General features: G+C 46.4%; 1 protein-coding gene across 10 annotated transcripts in view; it reads right to left on the reverse strand.

Annotated features, from left to right (window-relative positions):
* The window catches only part of LOC140661685 (uncharacterized), a 54,467-nt gene that overhangs the window by 26,960 nt on the left and 14,621 nt on the right, over positions 1–12,886 (reverse strand). For all 10 annotated transcript variants that reach the window (XR_012045836.1, XM_072884224.1, XM_072884225.1 and 7 more), the window contains exons 5-9: positions 10,367–10,517; positions 6,248–6,330; positions 2,295–2,450; positions 1,886–2,164; positions 1,042–1,199 (exon numbers count right to left, since the gene is read on the reverse strand). Coding sequence is in view for 9 of the 10 variants with exons in the window: in XM_072884224.1 (XP_072740325.1) it covers positions 1,042–1,199; positions 1,886–2,164; positions 2,295–2,450; positions 6,248–6,330; positions 10,367–10,517 (827 nt within the window). In the remaining variant the exon portion in view is untranslated. The remainder of the gene's footprint in view (positions 1–1,041; positions 1,200–1,885; positions 2,165–2,294; positions 2,451–6,247; positions 6,331–10,366; positions 10,518–12,886) is intronic.

Consider the following 12,886-nt stretch of genomic DNA (forward strand, 5'->3'; position numbering starts at 1 on the left):
TGCTGTCTGATGGATTCTGGCTGCGTCCTCATTTCTGGCATGAACTATTGCTGTAAACTGTTTTATCCCATGCTGGATAAAACCCATAGTTTTGGGATCACAGGTCTCAGACCTGTCCGACATTTCATGTTCTAATCGGGCTCTGTGAAAGAAAATCCCTAGCATACCTCAGAAGTGCACTGGCAACAGGAACTTCATTCCCTGGGAGGAAAGAAAACACAGAAGAGAGAATACAGAGTTTGGGAATTTGTCTTTGCCCTAGAAGCAAAACCAGAAAACTCTAGTACCTAACTGGGGCTGGTTGCCTGCTGCTTCTAGATTACCATATAACCTTGGAGATGAGAAGCTTTCAGATCTTCAGTGTCTGGTTGTTCCTGCAGAGCTTGGCAGATTACTGATTAATTAGTGGAAAAAATGAGCAAGTTGCAGCTCTAATATACCACTTAATGCCTCTTATTTATAGAAACTGAAGGAATTTTTAGCCACCCTTGCTGCTGCGGATGGGTCACTTCCATCATGCAGAATTCCTTCAGTTTGCTAAACAAAACAGGATATTTAAGTCACCATCACTGAAAGGGAAGAGATTTCTTGAAGTCAGTTCAGACTCCCATCCCACCCTCTCCTCTAGCTAGCAGGAAATCCATGCTGACCTGATCTCACTCCGCAGTAACTCCTCTTTCTCTCTCCTCCCCACACAAACACTTTACCAAACAGTTCAAATGCAAAGGCAGCCTACAGAGCACGCATCAATAACGGAAGAGCCTTTTTTTTTTTGCCAGCACAGCACCCACAACAGACTGGGCATTCAATCGCACAACACTGCCTGCAACACGACTAGTCTTCTGCTTCAGCTGATAGAGACCTGGCAGTAACTTTCAGTTACAAGAATTAGATGACAGCAGGACCAATAACTAACGCTTTCTTCAACCATCTTTCAAGCAGAAACTACAATAAACACAAGGAGACACGGACCAGGGACCAGCCTGCGCGATACCTCTCAATGGTCAGGCTCAGAGTAGAAGGGAGTTTTGTTTCACCAACCTTTGCATTTGCACTTGTTTGCTCCCTCTGGAGTGGTGGTTCTCTGGCATCTGAGGTTTTTCGGCTGCAGAGGGTTGTTTCAGATCGGACAGTGACAATCCAGGAGCCTGGCTTTCCTCGTTGCTTTTCACCTGAATGCGCATCACCATCTTTAGATCCTGCAGAGAAGATACGTGCAAACTCAAGATACACAAGGATATACACAAGCTCCTAATCTTAGCAGATACCTGCAGATCTCCCTTGCGTTTGGGCAGGGTAATGTTCTTTGCCAAAGCATTTTTCTGGCCCAACAGATTCAGAAGTGCTCCAGAACAAATCTACAGTCCTGTCCAGCCAGCCTGCAGTAAAAGAGGTCCTTCTCCTTCCACACAGCCAAGAGGAAATAATTTGGATCCTATGTGACCCAAGCTTGTCTTGGGTAGGTGAATCTCCAAAAAAAAAAAAAAAAACAGGAACACCACAGCCACCTCAAAAAAACCTGCATGTGTTGCCATTATAATAGTTACTGCAATTATAGTCTAACCACACTGCAAGTATTGTCATTTTTTTAGAGGTTTACTTTGTATAAGCTCACTCCCAATCGCCCCAGGAGGCAAGGGAGCTGCTTGTATGATTTACTCTTTGCAGATCCAGCAGGATCCAGAACAAGAACCCCAGCCCATTCATCTGAGCCCATCCACTAAGCCACAAACTCTAAGAGTACACAGGAGTCTGAAACCTGAGGCCAGGACAGTTTCCACATCAGGGAAGTGGAATGCAAATATGCACGTCATTACAAATATCATAGTTTTGAGCTTCAAAAGCAAGGGCTACACAAAACAAGCACCAAGTGTGCTGAACTTACTGGGTTCCCGTTTGGTAGACTGTTCATGGTCCGGGTGAATCGGATCACATGGCCGTCCCCGCGTCTTGCCGGCCAGGCTGGCATAGCATCTGGCAGTGAATTGGCATCTTGCAGTGGGGCTGGATGGGTGAAGAGCACATTAGCCTGTGGCCTCGGGCCATCGTTACTGTACGAGTTCTGGCCCTGCAGCAGAGGGCCATCTGCCTGCTTCTGAACCCCTGAGACTTGTGATGCCAGCGGGTTCCCAACAGGACGATTCTCCTGATTGACTGGAAAAGCCTGCAAGGAAAAAAGGACAAGAGCAAACTCAAGGAACAAGCTCCGTTCCCTCCAGTTCAAAGCCCCGTGCTGAAAACCCACAGAAGCCCTGCAGAACTCTCCTCCCTGGGGTTTCCTGGGGGTACCACACCTTCTGCCTCACCAGCTGCAACTGGCTGTGGGCCGGTGCCATGGGCTGCTCCTTCGGCACCTGAAGCTGCTGCTGCCCCTTCCCAGCTCCTCCTGCTTTGAAGCTTGGCATCTTCTGTAGAGCTTCCTTGAGCTGCCTGAACTCTTCCATCTGGGCCTGAGGGGACGAGAAGGGTGCAGAGAAACCTCACACAGTAACAGGGTTAAACAACTCCTTGCTGAGAATAGCCACTCCGTTATGGCCAGTTGTTCAGCACAGATACACTACTAAAGAGGATTTTTATGTATATTACATATATATAGAAAATATATACATATAGGCTGGAGATAATCCACAACCATTAATGACAAGACCAAGCTAGTCTTCAGCTTTCCCTCCAGATTTCATGGATGTTCTGTATTCCCCCTTTGCCAAGTCTTGCATCTTATTTTATTGCACGCTCTTACCCTGGAAGTGCTGACCCACGACACTGAGTCTTTGACCGAAGCTATTTAGTGCATGAGCTGCTGACAGAGCTCCTGCCTTTCACAGGAATCGTATCCTGGGTCTGCTTAGGAGTGGCTCCCTCTCCTCCTGTGCCTCACACACATGTACCTTCAAGGTTGGCTTTTTTTTCTTCCTGTGGAGGCATTTCTCCATGGACGTGCTCATTGCAGCAGGGCTGACAATAATTGGCATAATCCTACTTGACAATTCAATTTACTTTGCAAGACAAATGAAAATTGATTCTCCGAGACTGTTAAGCAAATGCAACACTTCTCTCTACTGCAGCAGCTTATTTCTTCCATCTCTAACCCTGAAAAGTAAGGCTTGAAAAAGCTACTCAGGAAAAGCTCCCCACTCTTGCCCCAGTTATTTATAGGAAAGTGAGGGGCGAGAGCTTTTCATATGCTTGCCAGGGTACCTGGAAATGGACCCCATTAGGGACTGAGCACAGTAGGAAAGCTTCCAAGCAGCAAGGAAAGTTTAGCAGGAAATTAATTCCTGAGCAGGCTCTGCTGATTTCACTCCTTCCCCCTGAAATTTGACCTTAAAATTAACATTAAAAAAACCCAAACAAACCAAAACCCAACAAAACAACTCGGCAAAGCTAACATAAAAGGAATGAGGAAAGGAAAAGGAAGCCAAGAACAGTTCATGGGATGTAGCCCTAGCTGGTAGGAGACTGCTTCCAGTCAGAACAACCTAGGTGAAAGCAAAACTTGTACCCAAAAGCCTGTCAAGGTGGTCAGCCCAGAGGGAAAGAAGCTTTAGACCAGCCTCAACACAGACTCCCACACGCTGTTCGCACCCTGTGACAGCGAGCTGCGCATACATCGCTTGATGCCTCCGTGCCTCGCTTTACCTGGCAGACCAACTGATGCGACAGCTACGGCAAGCTCCGTAAGCTGGCTAGGGCTTGCGAAACTTGTTCATTTTCCACAGATTCAAACATGTTGTCTAGAATGCAAATTACTCCTCTAAAGTTTCAACAAGATCAACAACAGGATACTCGGCGCAAATCGACGCTGTGATGAAGAGCTGCAGTGCTGCTACCGAAGCTGGGAGCCTTTGTGGGCGTCTGCTCTGACACATGGCATCTCACCCCACTGGAGGCAAAGGCAATGCCATTCACCTTCGTGTTACGAAACACTGATTAGACACTATAAGGGACTGATCAGAAATGTGAACAGAAAACTTTAAGATTTAACGCTAGGCTTATTGTCAAAAAGATCCAAAGTATTTTCTATCAACCACCGCCACTTCCATAAGAGCCAGAAATAGCAGTCAGACAGATGGCTGGAGCACAACTTTGTTACACAACTGTCTAGTACGTTTAGAGCAGGGAGCTGAGCCCTGTCTCCCACACCCAGGGCAAATCCTTTTACTCTTGCTCACTCTTAATTTTGGCAAGAAATGACAGTGAGCTATTTCTTGCAAACCACTTTTCCCGTTGGTCACGACACTGACGGGGCCTAAAGTTAAGACTGGCAGCACAAAAGCTGCCACCATGTTTGCCAGTCTGCAAGCGCTTGACTTTGTAGCCTCAGCTATCTCTAGCCAAGTTTTTTTTTTAACGCTGTTCAGAGTATGCACTAGTTTGCACACTTGAACCACCAACTGCTTTCTCTAACGCAGCACAGTTAGTTGAATAGCATTTTAAGGGTACTCTGCTGAAGAGTAATTCAGGACTGGTCCTACACGGTGTGCCAGATGCAAATGCACTCAGCATGGACCCAGCAAGACAAAAGTAGAAATACATAATGGCAAACAGAGGACCTTTGATCAACTGATACTGACCCAAGCTGTCGATGGCAGGGCCTCTATGATGGGAGCTGACTGGGTCTCAATGTTGCTTGAGAACAAGCTACAGAGCAGTGACATTGGCAGCTACTTTGGTCAGGAGGCCTAAAAATGAAGGCTGAGATGCATTTTGATAGCAGGAGGTACGAATGTAGACTTGCTGGGGCACTGGAGAAGCTTGTAATTACGTACTGTTTCAATTCCTGGTACAGGCTTACCGGACCGACCCCTACAGAGACTGGAAGTCCTTGTTTAGTTTCCAACAAGTAGACCGCAGGCAGCGTCACTGCGGAGAATCCTACCAGTCTGCCTTAGCCACATGGAAGAGGAGGGTAAAAATACAGTTCAGTGGTAAGTCACGATTCTGAAGGCAGGCAAGTCAAATACACTGACAGTCCACCTGAGACCCCTCAAAACCGTACCTGACATGAGCCAAAGAGCTATCAAATGACAGCTGCCTGCAACGTCAGTAAGCTGGGCTTCCTGCCTGGAGCAACCAGTTATCTGTGAAGTTTGCAGTGCCCTAGAGCCACTTAGTCCCTGCTATTTTGCAGGGCAGATCAGGCTAGAACTCAAGAACAATCTTATAGAAGTCAGAACCCACTACCCCCCACACCTCTTGTTCAAGTTCAGCATCCAGTTCAGGGGAAGAATCAGTTGCCAACAGCATCTAACCACAACTAGCTCCTTGCTTCTGGGCTTATCCTATAATCCAAGGAGTGCTTGACAGAAGGCTGTTAATTAACAGCAGAAAAGGCTAATTCAGACTGCGACGTGACTTTTAAAGTGTATTTACAAAGCTGCTTGTGTCTTGGCTCAGTACAAGAGCCTCAGACAGACACTGTAGAGACACAAAGTCCCCCCACTTCTCCAGCATACCCTGCTTTCTCCCTTCTCCCAAGTCATATGGGAGCTCCCAGCTTCAGCTGGGTGAGCAGAATTCTGTGAGGTCCGGACTTCCAGCATGCTGAAGAGGCTCACACCATCTCCGTAGCATGAGCACAACACCGTGTCAACAAAACTTTTGGTTTTTCCCCTGCAGAAAAATGCTTTTCTGCCTCTCTAGGCTTAAGCCAACACCCCTTGCATGTCTGCCCCGGCCTCCGAAATCATCACTCCAACACTTTTACTACTGAACACTAACTTTTTTTTTTACATAGCTCTTTCCAAATTTTGTATAGGTCTCCCTCTCTACGAAGGCTTCACAGGGAGATGCAGAAGGGGACCTTTTTCCCAGGGTTGTTGAGTGTCTATTTGCAGTCTCAGCAAGCAAGGCAAGGCACCTCTGCATTGCTGTTTCTCTCTGCAATTAATTTTATAGGCATAAACAGAGGCAATTCATCATCATTTAGGGTTGGAAGTATTTGAGACGTGTGTTAAGTGACAGGAGGCATTCCAGGGTTGGGAATATGCTGGTTCACATTCACTTGAACCACAGTGACTTGTGTAGCACATCTGTATTTTCAGCTACTGGGACAGATTCCAGGCTGGAGAATTTTACTTGTACAGAATGCATCTATACTACCAGCACCTACCAGCACCGTTTTAGGCAACTCACCACACTGGAATACAGTTGACAACTAGATTTATTACTTAGAGAATATTTGATGGTGCACCCAGACCCCAGTTAAAGATTGTCCCATGTGGCCAAACACCCCCTTGTTGATTACCTGGGCACTAAGGAGCTGAGAGTGAACTTCCTGGTGGGCCTTCCGAAGAAGCTTGCTCTCTTCTCTGAGTTTAAAGACTGTATCTGCAAGAGAAGAAGTTTGCTTGAGAGCGCTATTTTCACAAGCGTAGTATCTCTCTTCCTTACCATAAACTCCTCTTGACCTCATAGATCTCTCCAAGCCCAGGAATTACAGAGAAGCACTAGCCAAACACGGACAAACCTGAATCATCATTCCTTTCAGCACGCAGGAGTCCTGCCCATCCAAGGAACTTTCTCCTCTCTGGAGTGTCTCTGCTAACTATTGCTATCAAGGTCAGGCTCTTGCTGGGCTTGCTATCAGAATAAGATATTTGTTTCTTCATTTCCCTTACCCATTACAGCTGAAAAAGAGGGAGAGCAGCAGTCACTGCCCCTACCTGTGGTAACTGGAAGGTTGAGAAACAACTACAAGAGAGGTCTGTCGGGTCTCCTGAACCCACAGCAGATCCAACAAGGAGGTTCCCTCCTACTGCACAGAGAAGCTGCCTCTTGAAAGGATGGTACAAACAAAAAACCCCACAACCCACTTACAGAAAGCAACCACAGGACAACTTGGTCTTCAGGCAGATTTATTCCTATGCTGTTACGTAGCAAGCTTGTGCCTTGCAGCCCCCAGGCTGGGCTCCTTTCAAGCTCTTGCCACTGAAGTACTTCGGAGTGTGCAAAGACACACAATGCACTTACATTTCACTGCCTTGAATATAATTGTGTATCCTCCAGCAAAAAGAAAGACTATCAAAAAATGTCAGCCTTATTTCGGATCCTGAAGCTCTCTTAAAATATCACTAGAACTGCATGCACTGGGATTTCTCTGCAAACATAGTTGCACCTGCCAGGACAAGGATGGAAATTTTTTCCGTAACAGGATGGTCACTTTGCTGAAAAGTAGGCTGAATCGCATGCAAGATTTCAGCTCAAGATTATAGATATTTGTGATTACAGCGGTATATCTTTTTTTATAACATTCATCCCTGGGACAGGACATTTTGCCATTGAGGTTGGGTGCTGTGTTCTTGCCTTGCGGTGAAGGTTAACATCCAACTGAGAAAAGGAGGCTCTGTCTTTCCTGCACCCAGAAGGAAATATGGAATTATGTCCTATGGGACTACAGCTAGAACAGCTTTAACCGAGTTACCTTGTGTACACGCAGTGCTGAAAGCCCACGCAGCCGTGGGGGTTGGCCTGGAACAGTGAATAAGGGGTATGTTTTTAGGCAGCTAGTCCAGGCTAGATGACAGCTAGCACAAGACTGCTACTGCTAAGTAGCACAAGACTGCTACTCTGACTACAATATAGACATTCCCCCAAGCCTTCAAGAGAACCAAATGCATCTCAAGTGTGGGAGACATGTCCAAAAGAATCCTGCAGTTTCACTGAGCCAATACCTCAGCAACATCTAGGTCTTCAAAGCATATTCAGAAACTGGAAATCAAAACCTTCATGCCATTGTGTGTCCTTCCTCTACCACCAGCACAGCAGACATGAAATCCTGGTCTCAATGACCTCGTCAGGAGTTTTACCACTGGTGTCAATGGGAAGAAAATTTCAGCTGCAACTACAGGGTCCTTATCTCCAACAGAAGCTCAAAGATCAAAACCATCCCTCTGCCTTCAGAGCAGACTGTGCCAATGTGTGATGAGAAAAAAAAGAGAGTACAGAATTAGTGTGGGGAAGCACAGCAGAGGACAGGCTGTGCTGGGGGTGTGAAATGCAGCATAAATAGATTGCAGTTCCTATAACGCAGAGGAGAAAATAGTTCATAATGCAACAGGAGAGGGCCTGGAGTAGAGGGAGAAGGCAAACAGGATTAGAGGTCCCAGTTAACAAGACCAGGAAGCTTCAGCTATCTGAGCATATACTCGTAACCCATTAACCAGCATTCAAGAACCACTTCCAGAAGCAGGGATTTTCAGGAACAGGGCACAGATACCCCAACAGCACCACAACCATTGAGTCACGTGGCACAGCTGCATCGTCCCCAGATCCCAGCATCTTCTGCATGTAGATAGCTATGTCCAACCTGAGAGCTGCCCCAAAGCTGTAAAGCAACCAGGACCACCAAGAGAAGCTACCAAACCCAGCTCTACCTGTGAAAGCAATCCCTCACACTTCCCAGTGGGCTTCTGCTTTCCCCCAGCACCCCTGGGGTGAGGGTTTCCTTTTTGCAATCGAATCTAGCAAAAATCCCCTGGGGTGAGGGTTTCATTTTTGCAATTGAATCCAGCAAAAATCCCTCCGTTCCATTTTAACGGCCCTGAGCAATGCCCACTGCTCAGATACCTCTTCTGTTCTCTATTATACTCCCCGACAGAGGCACATCTTCCAGCACGTCTCCCGAGGGCACATTATATATAGAAAGCACTGGTGGAACATAAGGAAAGAAAATGAGGCATTAGCTATGCTACTAGCTCTCTGTCTTTGCCACCTCTCATGAGACTGTCTTGCTCTTTCGTATGACACGGTTACTAATACTTAAGAGAAGATTTACTAGCCAGCTTTGAGCTTAAAGCACAGGAGAGAGATGGTACCAAGTGAACAGTAGCCTGGGAAGATGGACAGAGAATATTAATATCCCAGCCTTAAGCAGACCTTCCTGACTAGCTTCTGTCTTTGAATTGTTCTTCCTATAGTTACTCTCCTTCCTCTGGCAGAATTTGTTTTCTTACTTCATTGGGGGGCTGCATATTTCAAGAAGAAACAATCAAATATTTAGGTTTCACTTGCTTGTGCTCAATTCCTCCCTTCTAACCCAGGCATGCTCATGAGATACCAGGGCTTTGTTGATCACAGGAAAAAAAACAAACAAAACATCAGCAGATTTCACTCTCCCAGACCTAATCTAAGTAAGAACAGATGTGAACCTTAAAACCCCCACAATCTAATTAAACAGCAGACTAAATAGAAACTACTCTGAGAATTAAAGGGATCAGCATTCTCTGCAATAGTTGCACTATTAAATGCATTTTATAGACCTACACCATTAATTACAAAAAGTATGTTTAATTTGCTCCCAAGGTTAAATGTTAGAATTTACAGGGTTTTAGTAGTGTAGAAACTGGTTTCCATTGTCAAAAGTGTACAGAGAAGTGGAAAATGTGTATTGAAATAGATGGGATACCTAAGTGTCACAGTGTTTTATCTCTGCCACAAAAAGATGCTTTTTGTGGCAGAGATAAAACTTAGACTCACCCACCAGAGAAAGGATAGGGTAAGCCAGTATTATCTGATAGATGAACCTGTTGTTTCTGCCCCAGCCTGCTGTGGAACCACAGGCATGTACCTCTACCTTAGCCTCATGCCTTTTACTTTTGGCTTATCTTACCCATTTTGCATGTGACCTCCTTGGGACATGGACTGTTTCACAGTCTGAATGCGATCAGCATCTGGCACAGTAATTTATTATCTTACCTGGCTCTACACAAATTCTACACGAATATGATAAGTAGCAGCTGCAGTAAGAGTAAGCAGCCAGCAAAAGGCATTCAGGCTTTTAAAATAACACCATGAAAGTGCTGGTGTTGACAGAAGCCAGGGATGCCCCATGCAGTATAACAGCACAGGGGTCTCAACCCCAGAGAACTCAAAGTATGATTAAACCCAAGGTCACGCAGTCTCCCATGGGGCCATAAAAAAAAAAACCAAGAAGCTCCTCTCCTCTGTGACCTTACATCGACCACACAATTGCCGCCTGACCAATGCATTTGCCAGCCCAAGCAGCCAGAGGCTTTTGTGGTGTGCATTCCTGCACAAAAACACGACCTGTGAGCTCCAGTGGCTTCCCTCACACGGGGAAGCTGCTTGATAGCCTGCTCTGCATCTCTCACCGCCCCTCAATGCAACCTCAGGACACCTGGCCAGTTTTAACACTGCCCTTATTCCTGCACCACCACCCTGAGGTAGGACAATGCTCCCAGGAGATACAGAAGGGCTAAGGCACTGCATGCTCCCAGTCATACAGCAGCGTTCCTACAGTATTTGCAGACCTTTTGGAGGCCTGTAGAAGAAAGTGTCCTCTCCTGAACTCAGCTCTTCAGTCCTTTCTCTGGCTGGTGTTTCCTCAGCTCTCCATCACACTCACCTTGCAAGTTTGTGACTTCACTGTCCTTCTCCTGCTGCAGCTGGGCATATTTCTGGCTATGGGACTCCAGTGTCTTACGATGTTCCAGTTTCAAGCTGTTGTGCTGCAGCTGCAGGTCAAGCAGCTGCTTCTTGACATCTTCATGCTGGTTCTGAATACAAAAAGAAGGGACAAAGAGTCAGTACAGGGAGAAGAAGAGAAATTTAGCTATTGCCAAGTGCTACTTGAGTGCTTCTGTTTAATAAGCTGCTTGAGGAGGCAGAAGAGATATCCGTTCCTCCAATAAGGTAGCTAGAAATCCCAGATACAATAAAATATTCTTTGTGTTCAGTGGTTCAGGAGGGATGTGAAATGCCAATTAAACTCTGCTTTGGTAAGCAGTTTGGAAGGTCTCCTTGGAAGCTGCTAAACTGGAAGCAGAATGTGGTGGCAAGTCCACTCCTGCCTGAAAAAGAGCTGGAGACTCTGGGACACAGCCAAGAGCTACTCCTACTCCTTCCCAACTTGCCTGCACACCCTGCTCTGCAAAAGCAATGCAGGCTATAGTATTTGCTGATATCAAACCAAATGCCTGTGGAACACCGCACAAATCCAAGGTCCTTTCCAGAGTCGCAGACATGCTGAAGGACATTACCTGCAAGAATAGTTTCCACAGCGGCCGTAGCATCAGTCCGCACATTGCATTACAGGGGTAGTTCACCTTTAAGTCGGGCTAAGGTCTAATTCCCATTGCCTTTCTGTGTGCAGGTATTGCTAGTCACTTAGGACGCACGGACACCTAAACACTCGGGTTGTTCTCTCCGCTTGGTTTGCTTCCTGACAGCCTGGCTCTTCTCCCACCCACCACTCCAAGCTGCTAGACCAGGAGGGAGACCTTTTGCAAGGATACCACATCCTCTCACACAGTGGGACTAGGGAGAGCCCACATTCCCCATAGTAACATGGGACTCACAGGCATAAAATGCCAGGATAACCGGACTCTCACAAGACCACAGACTATTTCAAGCAGGCCAAGAATTCATCAGATAGAAGTGGGTTGAAGAGCTCTTCTCCCCTCCCCTCTTGCAGAGCCCAAGAACAAAACATGCTGAGACATCCTTTTGCTCAGACCCATTGAACCAGAATTCACCTCCTTTTTTGTTCCCATGGAAACCTAGAGAGTCCTTCCACATTCAGTTTGTGAACACCAATTATGTATGCAGATTGATTAGCTCACAGGTGAACCCTGGCCCTTCCACACAATAGCTCCTCAGGACTCAGGCAGCAATTTCAATCGACCTTCCTGTAAAAAAAAAAAATCTTCCTTTTTAAAAAACCCAAACCTCTAAATGCATTGATGATTGCATTTATCCCCAGTAAAACAAAGCATCTGTGGCCCAGGCATTCTCCCCTGAAGCAATTACCCTCCACTAAAAGGAGAGAAATAACTGTGCTCCAAAAATACATGCAATGCAGAGGAAAAAGCTATGGGTATGGAGGGGTACCAGAGACAGAAAAAAGAGGAGAGACAAGGATGTCAGGTTAATCAGATCACAAGATCAGGAGGGGAAATAAAGAGAATAAAAGATTCCTGCTTTGGCTTTCAAAGACCTTAGGCACTTCTAGTTCTTATCAGAGCCACCGGCAGAAAGCACTGCAGAGGAACCACATCCCTAAAATTGTTTTGATACTAAACACCTCAGAAGCCACCAACATTAGCAAGTGAGAATTGATTTTAACAAGAAACTCTAAGCAATTCAAGGAATTTTAAGTCCTCATCAGCTCAGGTCAATTAATTTCTAGCCCATATTCTGTCTGGCATGTGATGTGCAAATGCCTGTCCCCAGACTGCTCACAGTCAGGAAGCAGGGAGGGAATATTCATTCTTTGATAGCAGCAGGAAGCTGGAGAGAGAGTTAACTGCCTTGACCAAGGTCACACGAAGCACCTGGGGCCCACTCCAGCTCATTAAGCACACAGAGCATCCTCACTCCCAGCTGGTTTCTAAGGATGGCTGTGACCAACATATGCAAACTTTAGGAGGAATCTAAAGGTGCTGCTTTACTGTAGTCACAGGACAGGAGGTCTGGAACATGCTACGTGTGATTATTTTTCAGAGAAGCGACTTAACTGGAAGCAGAGCATTCTTGACCCAGTCCATTCTACCAAAGCTAGGTATGCTGACAGTCCCGAGGAAGCCAGGAACCTCTCATCTCCAGAGCTGCCCATCCTACTAACGTCATTCCCTTCTCTACCTCATAGACACGCTGTTTTACTCAGTCAAGCAGAAACTGTGAGGCACAGAACATGAGTGTTGTGCAAATCGTGTACAAATGCAGCTGGGGGTGAGGGAATACAGAGAGACCACGCTGTCGTGACATTTCACTCCGTGTCCCTGCCCGTCATGCCCAACACCGCGATACAGGGAAATCACATCACTCAGGAAGTCGGCTAATCTTTCAGAAATCAGGACCCAGCTGTATGAATTCAGGCCAGCAAGTCCCCTCATCCCACCTTCCCTCTGCTCTTCAGACATGTAGT

This window comes from Ciconia boyciana, chromosome 19 (assembly GCF_034638445.1).
Source record: "Ciconia boyciana chromosome 19, ASM3463844v1, whole genome shotgun sequence".
NCBI classification, from domain to species: Eukaryota; Metazoa; Chordata; class Aves; order Ciconiiformes; family Ciconiidae; genus Ciconia; species Ciconia boyciana.